This window comes from Andrena cerasifolii, chromosome 1, assembly GCF_050908995.1.
Source record: "Andrena cerasifolii isolate SP2316 chromosome 1, iyAndCera1_principal, whole genome shotgun sequence".
NCBI classification, from domain to species: domain Eukaryota; kingdom Metazoa; phylum Arthropoda; class Insecta; order Hymenoptera; family Andrenidae; genus Andrena; species Andrena cerasifolii.
The window spans coordinates 521442-539831 of NC_135118.1; the positions used below are offsets into that span (position 1 = coordinate 521442).

At 41.9% G+C, this 18390-nt stretch overlaps 1 protein-coding gene across 1 annotated transcript; it reads left to right on the top strand.

Annotated features, from left to right (window-relative positions):
• Positions 1–12487: 12487 nt before the first annotated feature.
• On the top strand, positions 12488–15135 carry LOC143373858 (uncharacterized). The gene is made up of 3 exons (XM_076821512.1): positions 12488–13739; positions 13976–14231; positions 14305–15135. Exon 1 carries the CDS (start codon positions 12543–12545, stop codon positions 13032–13034), a length of 492 nt encoding a protein of 163 aa, XP_076677627.1. The 5' UTR covers positions 12488–12542; the 3' UTR covers positions 13035–13739; positions 13976–14231; positions 14305–15135.
• The last annotated feature ends 3255 nt before the right edge of the window (positions 15136–18390 follow it).

Sequence of the window (18390 nt, forward strand, 5' to 3'; positions counted from 1 at the left end):
GATGGCACAAAATAACGTCTCCGGAGAGCAAATCAAATAGCGAGAAGCGCAGATGTTTCGACTGTTTAACGAAGAGATGCAGAATTTTCGAACGCGCCTTGAAAGGCCTGCGCCTCATATTTGCCACTCTAAGGCGATGCCTTTGATGCTAAATTTTTAGTATACCTCTTTCCACATCATGTTCTCCTGATATATTGGCCAAAATCAGGCGAAAATTTTCAGAATGCACAAAATTGGGTTTTGTAACAGGAGAACATGCCGTCGAAAGCGATGGCACAAAGTAACGTCTCCGGAAAGCAAATCAAATAGCGAGAAGTGGCGCAGATGTTTGGAGACAGTGACTGTTTAACGAACAGACGCATAATTTTCGAGCGCCTCTTGAAAGGCCTGCGCCTCATATTTGCAACTTTAAGGCGATGCCTTTGATGCTGAATTTTTAGTATACCTCTTTCCACTTCATGTTCTCCTGATATATTGGCCAAAATCAGGCGAAAATTTTCAGAATGCACAAAATTGGGTTTTGTAACAGGAGAACATGCCGTCGAAAGCGATGGCACAAAGTAACGTCTCCGGAGAGCAAATCAAATAGCGAGAAGCGCAGATGTTTCGACTGTTTAACGAAGAGATGCAGAATTTTCGAACGCGCCTTGAAAGGCCTGCGCCTCATATTTGCAACTTTAAGGCGATGCCTTTGATGCTAAATTTTTAGTATACCTCTTTCCGCTTCATGTTCTCCTGATATATTGGCCAAAATCTGGCGAAAATTTTCAGAATGCACAAAATTGGGTTTTGTAACAGGAGAACATGCCGTCGAAAGAGATGGCACAAAGTAACGTCTCCGGAGAGCAAATCAAATAGCGAGAAGCGCAGATGTTTCGAGACCGTGACTGTTTAACGAACAGACGCATAATTTTCGAGCGCCTCTTGAAAGGCCTGCGCCTCATATTTGCAACTTTAAGGCGATGCCTTTGATGCTAAATTTTTAGTATACCTCTTTCCACTTCATGTTCTCCTGATATATTGGCCAAAATCAGGCGAAAATTTTCAGAATGCACAAAATTGGGTTTTGTAACAGGAGAACATGCCGTCGAAAGCGATGGCACAAAGTAACGTCTCCGGAAAGCAAATCAAAGAGCGAGAAGTGGCGCAGCTGTTTCGAGACAGTGACTGTTTAACGAACAGACGCATAATTTTCGAGCGCCTCTTGAAAGGCCTGCGCCTCTTATTTGCAACTTCAAGGCCATGGCTTTGAATCTGAAATTTAGTATACCTCGTTCCACTTCATGTTCTCCTGATGTATTGGCCAAAATCAGGCGAAAATTTTCAGAATGCACAAAATTGGGTTTTGTAACAGGAGAACATGCCGTCGAAAGCGATGGCACAAAGTAACGTCTCCGGAAAGCAAATCAAAGAGCGAGAAGTGGCGCAGCTGTTTCGAGACAGTGACTGTTTAACGAACAGACGCATAATTTTCGAGCGCCTCTTGAAAGGCCTGCGCCTCTTATGTGCAACTTCAAGGCCATGCCTTAAATGCTGAAATTTAGTATACCTCTTTCCACTTCATGTTCTCCTGATATATTGGACAAAATCTGGCGAAAATTTTCAGAATGCACAAAATTGGGCTTTGTAACAGGAGAACATGCCGTCGAAAGAGATGGCACAAAATAACGTCTCCGGAGAGCAAATCAAATAGCGAGAAGCGCAGATGTTTCGACTGTTTAACGAAGAGATGCAGAATTTTCGAACGCGCCTTGAAAGGCCTGCGCCTCATATTTGCCACTCTAAGGCGATGCCTTTGATGCTAAATTTTTAGTATACCTCTTTCCACATCATGTTCTCCTGATATATTGGCCAAAATCAGGCGAAAATTTTCAGAATGCACAAAATTGGGTTTTGTAACAGGAGAACATGCCGTCGAAAGCGATGGCACAAAGTAACGTCTCCGGAAAGCAAATCAAATAGCGAGAAGTGGCGCAGATGTTTGGAGACAGTGACTGTTTAACGAACAGACGCATAATTTTCGAGCGCCTCTTGAAAGGCCTGCGCCTCATATTTGCAACTTTAAGGCGATGCCTTTGATGCTAAATTTTTAGTATACCTCTTTCCACTTCATGTTCTCCTGATATATTGGCCAAAATCTGGCGAAAATTTTCAGAATGCACAAAATTGGGTTTTGTAAAAGGAGAACATGCCGTCGAAAGCGATGGCACAAAGTAACGTCTCCGGAAAGCAAATCAAAGAGCGAGAAGTGGCGCAGATGTTTGGAGACAGTGACTGTTTAACGAACAGACGCATAATTTTCGAGCGCCTCTTGAAAGGCCTGCGCCTCTTATTTGCAACTTCAAGGCCATGGCTTTGAAGCTGAAATTTAGTATACCTCGTTCCACTTCATGTTCTCCTGATATATTGGCCAAATTCAGGCGAAAATTTTCAGAATGCACAGAATTGGGTTTTGTAACAGGAGAACATGCCGTCGAAAGCGATGGCACAAAATAACGTGTCCGGAGAGCAAATCAAATAGCGAGAAGCGCAGATGTTTCGACTGTTTAACGAAGAGATGCAGAATTTTCGAACGCGCCTTGAAAGGCCTGCTCCTCATATTTGCAACTCTAAGGCGATGCCTTTGATGCTAAATTTTTAGTATACCTCTTTCCGCTTCATGTTCTCCTGATATATTGGCCAAAATCTGGCGAAAATTTTCAGAATGCACAAAATTGGGTTTTGTAAAAGGAGAACATGCCGTCGAAAGCGATGGCACAAAGTAACGTCTCCGGAGAGCAAATCAAATAGCGAGAAGCGCAGATGTTTCGAGACCGTGACTGTTTAACGAACAGACGCATAATTTGCGAGCGCCTCTTGAAAGGCCTGCGCCTCATATTTGCAACTTTAAGGCGATGCCTTTGATGCTGAATTTTTAGTATACCTCTTTCCACTTCATGTTCTCCTGATATATTGGCCAAAATCAGGCGAAAATTTTCAGAATGCACAAAATTGGGTTTTGTAACAGGAGAACATGCCGTCGAAAGCGATGGCACAAAGTAACGTCTCCGGAGAGCAAATCAAATAGCGAGAAGCGCAGATGTTTCGACTGTTTAACGAAGAGATGCAGAATTTTCGAACGCGCCTTGAAAGGCCTGCGCCTCATATTTGCAACTTTAAGGCCATGCCTTTGAAGCTGAAATTTAGTATACCTCTTTCCACTTCATGTTCTCCTGATGTATTGGCCAAAATCAGGCGAAAATTTTCAGAATGCACAAAATTGGGTTTTGTAACAGGAGAACATGCCGTCGAAAGCGATGGCACAAAGTAACGTCTCCGGAAAGCAAATCAAAGAGCGAGAAGTGGCGCAGCTGTTTCGAGACAGTGACTGTTTAACGAACAGACGCATAATTTTCGAGCGCCTCTTGAAAGGCCTGCGCCTCTTATGTGCAACTTCAAGGCCATGCCTTAAATGCTGAAATTTAGTATACCTCTTTCCACTTCATGTTCTCCTGATATATTGGACAAAATCTGGCGAAAATTTTCAGAATGCACAAAATTGGGCTTTGTAACAGGAGAACATGCCGTCGAAAGAGATGGCACAAAATAACGTCTCCGGAGAGCAAATCAAATAGCGAGAAGCGCAGATGTTTCGACTGTTTAACGAAGAGATGCAGAATTTTCGAACGCGCCTTGAAAGGCCTGCGCCTCATATTTGCCACTCTAAGGCGATGCCTTTGATGCTAAATTTTTAGTATACCTCTTTCCACATCATGTTCTCCTGATATATTGGCCAAAATCAGGCGAAAATTTTCAGAATGCACAAAATTGGGTTTTGTAACAGGAGAACATGCCGTCGAAAGCGATGGCACAAAGTAACGTCTCCGGAAAGCAAATCAAATAGCGAGAAGCGCAGATGTTTCGACTGTTTAACGAAGAGATGCAGAATTTTCGAACGCGCCTTGAAAGGCCTGCGCCTCATATTTGCAACTTTAAGGCGATGCCTTTGATGCTAAATTTTTAGTATACCTCTTTCCGCTTCATGTTCTCCTGATATATTGGCCAAAATCTGGCGAAAATTTTCAGAATGCACAAAATTGGGTTTTGTAACAGGAGAACATGCCGTCGAAAGAGATGGCACAAAGTAACGTCTCCGGAGAGCAAATCAAATAGCGAGAAGCGCAGATGTTTCGAGACCGTGACTGTTTAACGAACAGACGCATAATTTTCGAGCGCCTCTTGAAAGGCCTGCGCCTCATATTTGCAACTTTAAGGCGATGCCTTTGATGCTAAATTTTTAGTATACCTCTTTCCACTTCATGTTCTCCTGATATATTGGCCAAAATCTGGCGAAAATTTTCAGAATGCACAAAATTGGGTTTTGTAAAAGGAGAACATGCCGTCGAAAGCGATGGCACAAAGTAACGTCTCCGGAAAGCAAATCAAAGAGCGAGAAGTGGCGCAGATGTTTGGAGACAGTGACTGTTTAACGAACAGACGCATAATTTTCGAGCGCCTCTTGAAAGGCCTGCGCCTCTTATTTGCAACTTCAAGGCCATGGCTTTGAAGCTGAAATTTAGTATACCTCTTTCCACTTCATGTTCTCCTGATATATTGGCCAAAATCAGGCGAAAATTTTCAGAATGCACAAAATTGGATTTTGTAACAGGAGAACATGCCGTCGAAAGCGATGGCACAAAATAACGTGTCCGGAGAGCAAATCAAATAGCGAGAAGCGCAGATGTTTCGACTGTTTAACGAAGAGATGCAGAATTTTCGAACGCGCCTTGAAAGGCCTGCGCCTCATATTTGCAACTCTAAGGCGATGCCTTTGATGCTAAATTTTTAGTATACCTCTTTCCGCTTCATGTTCTCCTGATATATTGGCCAAAATCTGGCGAAAATTTTCAGAATGCACAAAATTGGGCTTTGTAACAGGAGAACATGCCGTCGAAAGAGATGGCACAAAATAACGTCTCCGGAGAGCAAATCAAATAGCGAGAAGCGCAGATGTTTCGACTGTTTAACGAAGAGATGCAGAATTTTCGAACGCGCCTTGAAAGGCCTGCGCCTCATATTTGCAACTTTAAGGCGATGCCTTTGATGCTAAATTTTTAGTATACCTCTTTCCGCTTCATGTTCTCCTGATATATTGGCCAAAATCTGGCGAAAATTTTCAGAATGCACAAAATTGGGTTTTGTAACAGGAGAACATGCCGTCGAAAGAGATGGCACAAAGTAACGTCTCCGGAGAGCAAATCAAATAGCGAGAAGCGCAGATGTTTCGAGACCGTGACTGTTTAACGAACAGACGCATAATTTTCGAGCGCCTCTTGAAAGGCCTGCGCCTCATATTTGCAACTTTAAGGCGATGCCTTTGATGCTAAATTTTTAGTATACCTCTTTCCACTTCATGTTCTCCTGATATATTGGCCAAAATCTGGCGAAAATTTTCAGAATGCACAAAATTGGGTTTTGTAACAGGAGAACATGCCGTCGAAAGCGATGGCACAAAGTAACGTCTCCGGAAAGCAAATCAAAGAGCGAGAAGTGGCGCAGATGTTTGGAGACAGTGACTGTTTAACGAACAGACGCATAATTTTCGAGCGCCTCTTGAAAGGCCTGCGCCTCTTATTTGCAACTTCAAGGCCATGGCTTTGAAGCTGAAATTTAGTATACCTCTTTCCACTTCATGTTCTCCTGATATATTGGTCAAAATCAGGCGAAAATTTTCAGAATGCACAAAATTGGGTTTTGTAACAGGAGAACATGCCGTCGAAAGCGATGGCACAAAATAACGTGTCCAGAGAGCAAATCAAATAGCGAGAAGCGCAGATGTTTCGACTGTTTAACGAAGAGATGCAGAATTTTCGAACGCGCCTTGAAAGGCCTGCGCCTCATATTTTCAACTCTAAGGCGATGCCTTTGATGCTAAATTTTTAGTATACCTCTTTCCGCTTCATGTTCTCCTGATATATTGGCCAAAATCTGGCGAAAATTTTCAGAATGCACAAAATTGGGTTTTGTAACAGGAGAACATGCCGTCGAAAGAGATGGCACAAAGTAACGTCTCCGGAGAGCAAATCAAATAGCGAGAAGCGCAGATGTTTCGAGACCGTGACTGTTTAACGAACAGACGCATAATTTTCGAGCGCCTCTTGAAAGGCCTGCGCCTCATATTTGCAACTTTAAGGCGATGCCTTTGATGCTAAATTTTTAGTATACCTCTTTCCACTTCATGTTCTCCTGATATATTGGCCAAAATCTGGCGAAAATTTTCAGAATGCACAAAATTGGGTTTTGTAAAAGGAGAACATGCCGTCGAAAGCGATGGCACAAAGTAACGTCTCCGGAAAGCAAATCAAAGAGCGAGAAGTGGCGCAGATGTTTGGAGACAGTGACTGTTTAACGAACAGACGCATAATTTTCGAGCGCCTCTTGAAAGGCCTGCGCCTCTTATTTGCAACTTCAAGGCCATGGCTTTGAAGCTGAAATTTAGTATACCTCGTTCCACTTCATGTTCTCCTGATATATTGGCCAAAATCAGGCGAAAATTTTCAGAATGCACAGAATTGGGTTTTGTAACAGGAGAACATGCCGTCGAAAGCGATGGCACAAAATAACGTGTCCGGAGAGCAAATCAAATAGCGAGAAGCGCAGATGTTTCGACTGTTTAACGAAGAGATGCAGAATTTTCGAACGCGCCTTGAAAGGCCTGCTCCTCATATTTGCAACTCTAAGGCGATGCCTTTGATGCTAAATTTTTAGTATACCTCTTTCCGCTTCATGTTCTCCTGATATATTGGCCAAAATCTGGCGAAAATTTTCAGAATGCACAAAATTGGGTTTTGTAAAAGGAGAACATGCCGTCGAAAGCGATGGCACAAAGTAACGTCTCCGGAGAGCAAATCAAATAGCGAGAAGCGCAGATGTTTCGAGACCGTGACTGTTTAACGAACAGACGCATAATTTGCGAGCGCCTCTTGAAAGGCCTGCGCCTCATATTTGCAACTTTAAGGCGATGCCTTTGATGCTGAATTTTTAGTATACCTCTTTCCACTTCATGTTCTCCTGATATATTGGCCAAAATCAGGCGAAAATTTTCAGAATGCACAAAATTGGGTTTTGTAACAGGAGAACATGCCGTCGAAAGCGATGGCACAAAGTAACGTCTCCGGAGAGCAAATCAAATAGCGAGAAGCGCAGATGTTTCGACTGTTTAACGAAGAGATGCAGAATTTTCGAACGCGCCTTGAAAGGCCTGCGCCTCATATTTGCAACTTTAAGGCCATGCCTTTGAAGCTGAAATTTAGTATACCTCTTTCCACTTCATGTTCTCCTGATGTATTGGCCAAAATCAGGCGAAAATTTTCAGAATGCACAAAATTGGGTTTTGTAACAGGAGAACATGCCGTCGAAAGCGATGGCACAAAGTAACGTCTCCGGAAAGCAAATCAAAGAGCGAGAAGTGGCGCAGCTGTTTCGAGACAGTGACTGTTTAACGAACAGACGCATAATTTTCGAGCGCCTCTTGAAAGGCCTGCGCCTCTTATGTGCAACTTCAAGGCCATGCCTTAAATGCTGAAATTTAGTATACCTCTTTCCACTTCATGTTCTCCTGATATATTGGACAAAATCTGGCGAAAATTTTCAGAATGCACAAAATTGGGCTTTGTAACAGGAGAACATGCCGTCGAAAGAGATGGCACAAAATAACGTCTCCGGAGAGCAAATCAAATAGCGAGAAGCGCAGATGTTTCGACTGTTTAACGAAGAGATGCAGAATTTTCGAACGCGCCTTGAAAGGCCTGCGCCTCATATTTGCCACTCTAAGGCGATGCCTTTGATGCTAAATTTTTAGTATACCTCTTTCCACATCATGTTCTCCTGATATATTGGCCAAAATCAGGCGAAAATTTTCAGAATGCACAAAATTGGGTTTTGTAACAGGAGAACATGCCGTCGAAAGCGATGGCACAAAGTAACGTCTCCGGAAAGCAAATCAAATAGCGAGAAGTGGCGCAGATGTTTGGAGACAGTGACTGTTTAACGAACAGACGCATAATTTTCGAGCGCCTCTTGAAAGGCCTGCGCCTCATATTTGCAACTTTAAGGCGATGCCTTTGATGCTAAATTTTTAGTATACCTCTTTCCGCTTCATGTTCTCCTGATATATTGGCCAAAATCTGGCGAAAATTTTCAGAATGCACAAAATTGGGTTTTGTAACAGGAGAACATGCCGTCGAAAGAGATGGCACAAAGTAACGTCTCCGGAGAGCAAATCAAATAGCGAGAAGCGCAGATGTTTCGACTGTTTAACGAAGAGATGCAGAATTTTCGAACGCGCCTTGAAAGGCCTGCGCCTCATATTTGCAACTTTAAGGCGATGCCTTTGATGCTAAATTTTTAGTATACCTCTTTCCGCTTCATGTTCTCCTGATATATTGGCCAAAATCTGGCGAAAATTTTCAGAATGCACAAAATTGGGTTTTGTAACAGGAGAACATGCCGTCGAAAGAGATGGCACAAAGTAACGTCTCCGGAGAGCAAATCAAATAGCGAGAAGCGCAGATGTTTCGAGACCGTGACTGTTTAACGAACAGACGCATAATTTTCGAGCGCCTCTTGAAAGGCCTGCGCCTCATATTTGCAACTTTAAGGCGATGCCTTTGATGCTAAATTTTTAGTATACCTCTTTCCACTTCATGTTCTCCTGATATATTGGCCAAAATCTGGCGAAAATTTTCAGAATGCACAAAATTGGATTTTGTAACAGGAGAACATGCCGTCGAAAGCGATGGCACAAAATAACGTGTCCGGAGAGCAAATCAAATAGCGAGAAGCGCAGATGTTTCGACTGTTTAACGAAGAGATGCAGAATTTTCGAACGCGCCTTGAAAGGCCTGCGCCTCATATTTGCAACTCTAAGGCGATGCCTTTGATGCTAAATTTTTAGTATACCTCTTTCCGCTTCATGTTCTCCTGATATATTGGCCAAAATCTGGCGAAAATTTTCAGAATGCACAAAATTGGGTTTTGTAAAAGGAGAACATGCCGTCGAAAGCGATGGCACAAAGTAACGTCTCCGGAGAGCAAATCAAATAGCGAGAAGCGCAGATGTTTCGAGACCGTGACTGTTTAACGAACAGACGCATAATTTGCGAGCGCCTCTTGAAAGGCCTGCGCCTCATATTTGCAACTTTAAGGCGATGCCTTAAATGCTGAAATTTAGTATACCTCTTTCCACTTCATGTTCTCCTGATATATTGGACATAATCTGGCGAAAATTTTCAGAATGCACAAAATTGGCTTTTGTAACAGGAGAACATGCCGTCGAAAGAGATGACACAAAGTAACGTCTCCGGAGAGCAAATCAAATAGCGAGAAGAGCAGATGTTTCGAGACCGTGACTGTTTAACGAACAGACGCATAATTTGCGAGCGCCTCTTGAAAGGCCTGCGCCTCATATTTGCAACTTTAAGGCGATGCCTTAAATGCTGAAATTTAGTATACCTCTTTCCACTTCATGTTCTCCTGATATATTGGCCGAAATCTGGCGAAAATTTTCAGAATGCACAAAATTGGGCTTTGTAGTGGTAATAAGTTTCGGCCGCAGAGAAGGATTGCGAATGAAAATGATGGAGACAATCGGCAATCCTTTTTTCCACTCGCTCTCTTCTCCTACGTTCGAGGCTGTCGACAAACTTCAAAAAATGTAGGATCTACAGTAAAATCTCGATTAGGGTTCAAACTTGTGACTATATATGATTGGTGTTAATTTATATCAACCCTAGTTGGAGTGTTCCCGGTTGGAACCAGTGAAGCGTGTAATATGGCTCGAGGGCCGATCGTATAACCCGATCCGAAATTGAAAATCGGTGAGAGACAACACCGATACAAACGAGGTTCACAATTAAAAGTATTTTATTTTTGGTTCTTTTTTTATAAATTGTTTACCAACATATTTGTGAGGATTTTCTGATTAAAGTGACACCAAACACGATATGGTTTGGATAATTATATAAATATAAACGATTCGTATTCACGATAAGTAAAAGTTGTCCGATTTATGTTGTTTTTGGTATCATTTTAATTAGGAGATTCTAACAAACATGTTGGTAGAAGTTTCATGAAAATGAAACCAAAAATACAAATCTTAAATTTTGATTGCGTTAGTATTGTCTCACATGTACACGGGTATTGTTCCGAGGCTTTCGCTTACATCGAGATTTTACTGTATATCTTCTTTTACTATGCTTTGATTTTCTTTTCTGCTGTATGTTTTTCTTATTTCTATGTATGTACCACGTGTTAGTGATAATTAACTCTATACATGCAGACAACGATTGAAGAACACAGCGTGCCTCGTGGTAATTCAGGATACCGTGGCGAAAGCATGTATCTCGTACGGAACATATCCAAGCACATCTGCTGCGGATAAAATTTTGAAGATTCTCCAATTATCGAAGGAATTGTAGAAGAAGTACATTTCGATACGGACGCAGAAGATGTTATAGAAGAAATAAATTTCCATCCGGACGAAGAGGAAATTGTCGAAGATGTGCATTTCGAGTTGAACGAAGAAAGAATTGTGCAAGAAATAGATTTCGACAGAGACAGCGATGAGATACAATCCGTAAGAGACATCAACGAAGAAACGACTCAAGATGTTGGAAGCGATGCCGAATACTGGGTGGTAGAAAATGCAAAACCAGAACAGCCGGAAAATCCAATTTCAGAAGGAATAGACTTCGTTGATTTTCCGTATGTTTTCGAAAAAATAAAAAATCTTGGAAAACATTCCACTATTGGCTGTGGCATTGAACATTTTGAAATAATTAGATGTCAACGGAATGGACTAGAAAATGTGTATTATGTAGAGTGCAAAATGTGCAAATACACAGAGCACATATCCTATCTTCGGAAGAGTGATGCCACTATGGATATCAACCGCGCCGCTGTTTCCGCAACAATGATGACGGGCGGCGGATATAATCAACTGGAGGACATACTGACTGCCGTGAACGTATCCTGTATGACGAAAAGGATCTACGAGAAATGTCAGAATGACCTAATCGATGCCCTCGAAGTGGCCGCACAACGCGAAATGGAAGATGCAGAAAAAGAGGAGAAAGAATTAGCCATATCAAGAGGCGACGTACATGCCGAATCCAATCTACCCTTTATCCCAGTTGTCGCGGATGGCAGTTGGATGAAAAGGTCCTACCGCGGAGGAGATTACAATTCTCTCTCTGGCGTAGGAGCCATCGTGGGATACCACACGAAGAAAGTGCTGTACATCAGCGTGAAAAATAAATTCTGCATGACTTGCCAAATAGCAGGTACGAAGAAGGAAGAACCGCGCGAGCATCGTTGCTTCAAAAACTGGGGCCGCAATCAGAGTTCAACTGGCATGGAGAGTGTTGCTATTGTCGAAGGCTTCAATTGCAGCATAGATATGCACGGCCTAATATACACTATATTAGTTGCCGATGGCGATAGCAGTGTGTACAAAAAGATATTGGACAGTGATCCATATAAAAACTACCTGGTGCAGGTACGAAAAATAGAATGCACCAATCACCTGCTACGCAATTTCAGTAAAAAAATAAACGAAATCGCAACAAAAGGCCGCGATAAAGACCTAAGAGCTGTCGTAAAGAATAATGCTCTCCGCTTGCATACTGGTATAAAGAAAGCTGCAGAATACCGGTTGCAAGAAGAAATAACACTCGAGGAACGAGTAAGAAATTTGAAGGAAGACTTGAGGAATGTACCGAGTCACGTTTTCGGTGAACACAAGGAGTGTCAGAAGTTAGCATACTTCTGTAAGAAATACTCTGATCCAAACAGAGAGGACTACGTACCAAGGTTGAGAGAAGCTGGTATTTATCAGAGTATCGAAGAAGCGATGCAGCCACTTTTCCCTAAAGCTGACAGTTTGCTGCACGGTTTAAATAACAATGCTGTTGAAAGTTTTAATAATATCATTGCCAAATTCATCGGAGGCAAAAGGATAAACTTTGGACGAGGGGGCTCGTATCAGGGCAGAGTCTCCGCTGCAGTCGTCCAATATAATACAAAAGAGGCGTTTAGCAGATTGAGTACGGCAATGGATAAAGAGCCGTCAACTATGGTAAGAAAGCTGGAAGGACGTCGGAAGCGTGCAGCAGAAAAAGCAAGGGAATATAAAAAAGAAGCGAAAGCTTCCTCTTTCCGAAATAAAAAACAATCGTGCGACCAGGATTACGGCCCTAACGCAGAAAAACCAGATATGGAAGAGACAGTATACTCTTCCGAATGTAAAAGGCACGCGGTTATACTCCATGCCTGGCAAAGAATGCGATGCGAGATCGAAGTGGAAACTCGCAATCAGGCGAATAATGAAAAGTGGATTAGTTATAGAAAAAAAAATACTAACTGCATCCAATTTCGGCAAGGTATCCCGATTACGAAACACTACACCACGTGCAAATACTGTGAAGAGTATAATGTACCCGCAACTTCCAAATTTGTTTGCTCTCCAATACGGAAGGGAAAACGAGGCAAACGCCTTGAGACAAATGGAAGAAGAATTAGGAATCCATATTCTACTATGTGGCCTCTTCATCGATGACACTGTGCCTCACTTAGGTGCAACTCCTGACGGCCTCGTGGACCATGATAAAATCGTCGAAGTAAAGTGTCCTGAATCGGCCAAGGATTTAACAACTGCTGAAGCAATAAAGCAACTTGGTAATATACGGCGTATTTTCGAGGGTAATGAAATGAATCAAAATCATCATTACTATTATCAAGTGCAAGGACAATTGCACATAACGAAAAGGCAACGGGCCTATTTTTGTTTATGGACGCCGAAAGGAATGAAGGTTACAACAGTAACGAGAGATGCTCGATTCTGGGCAACAGAGATGGAAGACAAACTGAGCAAGTTCTATGAGAACTGCATGTTGCCAGAAATTATAGATAGCAGATACAATCGACAACAGCCGATTAGAGAACCTCCGTACACACAAAAAGGAGGAGCAGCTACGAGTACACAAGAAAGTACATAAAACGATGGATGAAAACATCGCGATAGCACCGGCGAGTGCATCCAGCGCATATGAAGAGCTGTGAAATAAGCAATTGCAATCCAAAGTCACTAATGCACCGACGAGTGCATCCAGCGCATATGAAGAGCTGTGAAATAAGCAAATGCAATCCAAAGTCAGTAATGCACCGACGAGTGCATCCAGCGCATATGAAGAGCTGTCGAATTAGTAATTGCAATTCAAAGTGACTATTGCACCGGCGAGTGCATCCAGCGCATATGAAGAGCTGTGAAATAAGCAATTGCAATCCAAAGTCACTAATGCACCGACGAGTGCATCCAGCACATATGAAGAGCTGTGAAATAAGCAATTGCAATCCAAAGTCACTAATGCACCAACGAGTGCATCCAGCGCATATGAAGAGCTGTGAAATAAGCAATTGCAATGCAAAGTCACTAATGCACCGGCGAGTGCATCCAGCGCATATGAAGAGCTGTGAAATAAGCAATTGCAATCCAAAGTCACTAATGCACCGACGAGTGCATCCAGCACATATGAAGAGCTGTGAAATAAGCAATTGCAATCCAAAGTCAGTAATGCACCGACGAGTGCATCCAGCGCATATGAAGAGCTGTCGAATTAGTAATTGCAATTCAAAGTGACTATTGCACCGGCGAGTGCATCCAGCGCATATGAAGAGCTGTCGAATAAGTAATGTTCCAAAATGTAAGGAAGAAAGTATGTAGAAGATACATATGGAGAGTGAATAGGACCGTCTATGACGGGGGTAGTGGTGGGCCTTTTCACACTCTTCTAATAATAAATACCTATAGCTATTCTTTCATATCAAGTGGAAATGACATGTATAAAAGCGTAAGTATGACATATACTTTTGTTATGCAAATAATTGGATTAATTGGAAATCATCATGAATGTTTCTCTCATATATGAAATTGTTTTAGATATTTCCACCAACCAATATCAACATTGAAAATCATGCTGTATGAAGCGAGGAAAGGAAGGCTGTCTTCTCCGCAAGCATAAAGATAAGTAAATAACATACATACATTTACATTTTTACTGCATTCAGATTACAACTCGTTCTAACTTTTTATCACAGGTTCTATGACAACTAACTGGAATCGAAAGGGGTCAGTGCCATTCCACGAAAATATTTATGAGAAATAGGACACAATAATAAGGATTTCTTCAGTAAGTGTGAGTATCAGTTTTTACATTCAAGTGGTATAAACACAAAAATTATTTTTATTAAATTTATTTCTTTTTGCAGATCAAACCAGGGTGTACATATGTACACTGGGCTGAGGAATATCGTTGCAACTACCACAAATGCAGGGTGGAAGAGGTACCCCTTCCATGTCGCCGATCGGGCTAGAGAAAATGTGCAGCAGCAGATTTTCTGTCAGCTGGTGGAGCAGAGTTTCTGTCCTTGAAGTGACAGAAAATATAACCTATATGCTTTACCCGATTTCCTAAAGATACTGTTGTGGCGTAATGATAATGTTTCGAAAGGATGATGAAAAGTTCACAAAAGTACCGTAATGGAACGAAATAGCCGCTAAACATTTATTGTCATGTAGCATATACATAGGTTATATTTTCTGCCACTTCGAGAAGGGACCACATAATAATCACGCGTTGGATTCAACGTCAAACACAATTTTATATATGTTTGTTCATAACTGCTTTCTGCATAGGATATGTATTTCATGTTCTGTTTCAGTATTTTGCTAATTAAAAAATGTCTATCCTAACAAACTTCATTTTCTGGGGACATGCCCTCGTGTATTTTTCCTTTTCACTTATAATTCCTTACTGCCAACGTAGAATATTCTAGCATAAGCACATTTCAAGTAAATGTACAATGAATTTTCTACGTTTGCAGTACCAGCAGACTTTCTGTTTAAATTTTTACAAGTTCAACGCAACAGCTGACAATTTCTTTCCACATTCAAAATAAAATATGGAAATAGCAAACAGCTCCCTCTCGCGTGCACAGGCAGCCGCGTGTCTATGGGTATTACCATTTCTGTGCACAAAAAACCTGCTGCAATACTGACCTGCCGAATCGGCCAGGTCACGTGACGTGTCTACCCCCTTAATCAGATTAAGCATAGAGACTATGAGGAATCGCACTCTCTTGTAGTAAACATCGAAGCGTGGCGGTTACTAGTGGCATTGTCTAGTAAATTAAACTGGAATTTGCGGTTTTACGACGTTAAAACTGCTTATTATTATGGCGATTTAGCCGAAAACGTTTACCTTTCGCCACTGCCAGGGTTCGAACACGAATATGGGAAAGGCAACATTTGTAATCTGAAAAGATGCATATATGAACTCCCACAATCGGGACGCAATTGGCACATAAAACTTAAGAGTACACTAATACAGATAGGATTCAGTAACGTCATACCTTCCTCAATATAATCATCGTCCAGAGAAACGCCACCTTATATTAGCGAAAAGGGTATTAAGATACCTGCAAGGTACAAAAAGGAAAAAACTATTTTTTAGTAAAAATCATGGCAAGTTAATGGCATACGCGGATGACAGTTGAGGAAATACAGAAGGGGGCAGTCCTTCTCAGGGGGAGTAGTCATGTTAGGAGATTCCTTAATACTTTGGAACAGTAACAAGCAAAAATGTGTTGGACTGTCGACATGTGGCGTAGAACTGTTTGGGTGTTCAGAAATTGTGAACGACATTACTTGGGTATCAAATATTCTAACGGAAATGAAATTGAAAAACTTCTTGAAAAAACCTATTGTATTATTTTGCGATAACACAGCGGCCATAGAATGGATGAAAAGTGTACGCTCTTCTAGCAAAACAAGACATGTAAATATGAAATTTCATTTTGTGCGTGATGAGGTAGAGAACGAAGAAATTTATGTTCGTTATGTCGACACTAAGCATATGACTGCCGATTTTCTGACAAAAGCAGTAACTCATGAGAAATTGCTGTGATCATTAAAGGAAATTAATTTAGTAGATATGTAAATTAAAGTATGTATATTACAATTGGGAGTGCGATGACACTGCTTGTAGGGGGAGAGTGTTGGTAATAATTAAGATTGTCCCGAGCGGCGCCGTCTCTCGTTTGGCAACAATGGACAGACACTTGGTACCCCCCACTATACCTGTACCTTACCGTTGCGTATCGGAGAACAGAGCGTCTCGAACTTTTGTACAGAGCACACATAATTACTAATATAATTATATTGAGTATTAGGGTGGAGTGAAAAAAACTTTTTTTCGATAATCAAATGTAGGAGTCGGAAAAAGAGAGCCACGGCGCCGGGAATCGAACCCAAGCCGTCCGCGTGCTGATCAGTCGTCGCGTTTGCCACCACGGCTACGCCGACTCTCCACGGTCCCTGTCTTCCGAACTCCTCATAAATGTACGCCACCTATGGGCCTCATCGCATACCATAGGCCGTTGCCTAAATGCCGGTTGCCTACTACACAAATTCTAATAGTGCGGAAAAGTTGCCTACATGGCCCAATAAAACGTGTGTAGCAGTTACGTCTTGGTGACCACGTTCTTTCTCTTCGGTACTTTTCTTTCCCTACGTTTCTAACTTTCACTTTTCTAAATTCCCTTGCTATTTACAACTTCCTTCCTTCTATTCTTTGTTCGATTCGTTTCCCGAGGGTTTCGTCTGGGCCTGGTGTTCGTTGAGAACATGTGGCGACCAGGTCCGCGCGAGCCGAGCGAAGTCGCTTCTCGAGTAGCTTTCTCTTTTATCTTCATCTCAGTTTTTCTTCAGTTTTCTGTCTTTCTCTTTTTCTATTTCCTTCCTTCACCTTTTCTACCCCTGGTCAAGGGTACGGTCGGTGAAGAGAGCCAGTTGGATCTAGGCAGTTCCTGCGGGAACACCCCGACGTCTACACGCGAATCATCCAGTAACATTGTCGTTTTTCTTTGATTAAAAAATAAATTGAGTGTTTGGTAAGTCGGAGTCGATATTATTTCACATCATACCACCTCACGTGTAAAAAATTTCAGCTCGATCGGATAATTTCTTCTGTGTGCACCAAAGGCCTTAACTTTCAAAATTTTAGTACAAAACTTAAGAAAGTTGAACTTTCTTCAGCTTGTGAATTCTACCTTTTTTTTTACCCCGGACTATATTTGCTGCGTAAATGATGCAAAGAAACATCCGTGGCTGGTTTCGGAACGATAGGAATGGCCTGTCGGCACTGTAAACTATCAAAAAATACAGCTCTTCGCTCACTTTCCTAACGGAAAATACGACCCAGAACCCACCACGTGGAGGTAGCTGTACGTCGGGCTCCTTGTTTTTGTGTTGTTTTTTGTATTTTATATATATATATTTTTTAAATAATTTTATTGCTTGTTATAATGTTTTTCCATATTTTTATTTGTCGGAATGAGAAACTGCGTTTGTTATAGCTGTTATTGGTGTACAAACTTTATAACGAGAACTGATTCTTCGTTTCAAATTTTGGAATTGACTGACGGGATAACAACGTACACCGAATGAAACCATCCCTTGCATCGCTACCGCACACTTGACAGGATGCTTCGGTCACGAGTTTCACCATGCGTTCGACTGCAGTGATGTGGCAGGGATACTTAAGAAATTCCCAGTCTAGAAACAAGCTGTTGCTCAACAATTTTTCTGATAGCTCCTGATTAGTTACTTTGTTCAAAATTGGAGGTGATGTGATTCGGACAGAGGACCAATCGATTATTTTATAATAGTCGTCTGCGGAGAAGTTGATTTCCGGAACTGCACGAGGTAGTACTTGTTCATCACTTTCATCTAATTCTCAGGCTTGCAAAATTTTGCGTAACGCATCTAGACGGACTTCACGCCTTTCATCCGTCATCATGGAGATGAGAACATTTTCCGGGGATGCGAAGAAAGCATTACGGGCAATTGTGGCATCAACCACGCGTAAGTACTTTTTTGGTAAGTACCGTGACTGTTGAATGGTATTGAAAAGGTGCTTCGGCCCGTCTTTAATAGAGCTGTTGCATCTTATCGCAAACCACATCGGGACATAAACCTTAAGTATGTACGTGACAATATCTTTCAGCTCTATCGTTGGTTTTTCAGTGGATATGTATAAACGTAGTATTCTATTTGCACAGGTCAGCCAGCGAGCGTGGTTAAGGATAACTGGGTTACGACAGCTGAGGTCAGGCGGGCAACTGCCGGATTGAATTGCCTTAGAAATGTCCAGCAAGTACTTCTGGTCCTTACTCAGATCTACAGGTCCCACATCAGGTAAAGAGCATTGAATGGCATTATAGGAAACAACTGGGAGGCTTTCAACATTTTTAAGTCGAACACCTATAGGCTCAGATGTGCCTCCATCAATAAAC

Excerpts from the sequence above, each read along its gene's own strand:
- LOC143373858 (XM_076821512.1), top strand. The coding sequence starts at position 12,543 with ATGGAAGAAGAATTAGGAATCCATATTCTACTATGTGGCCTCTTCATC.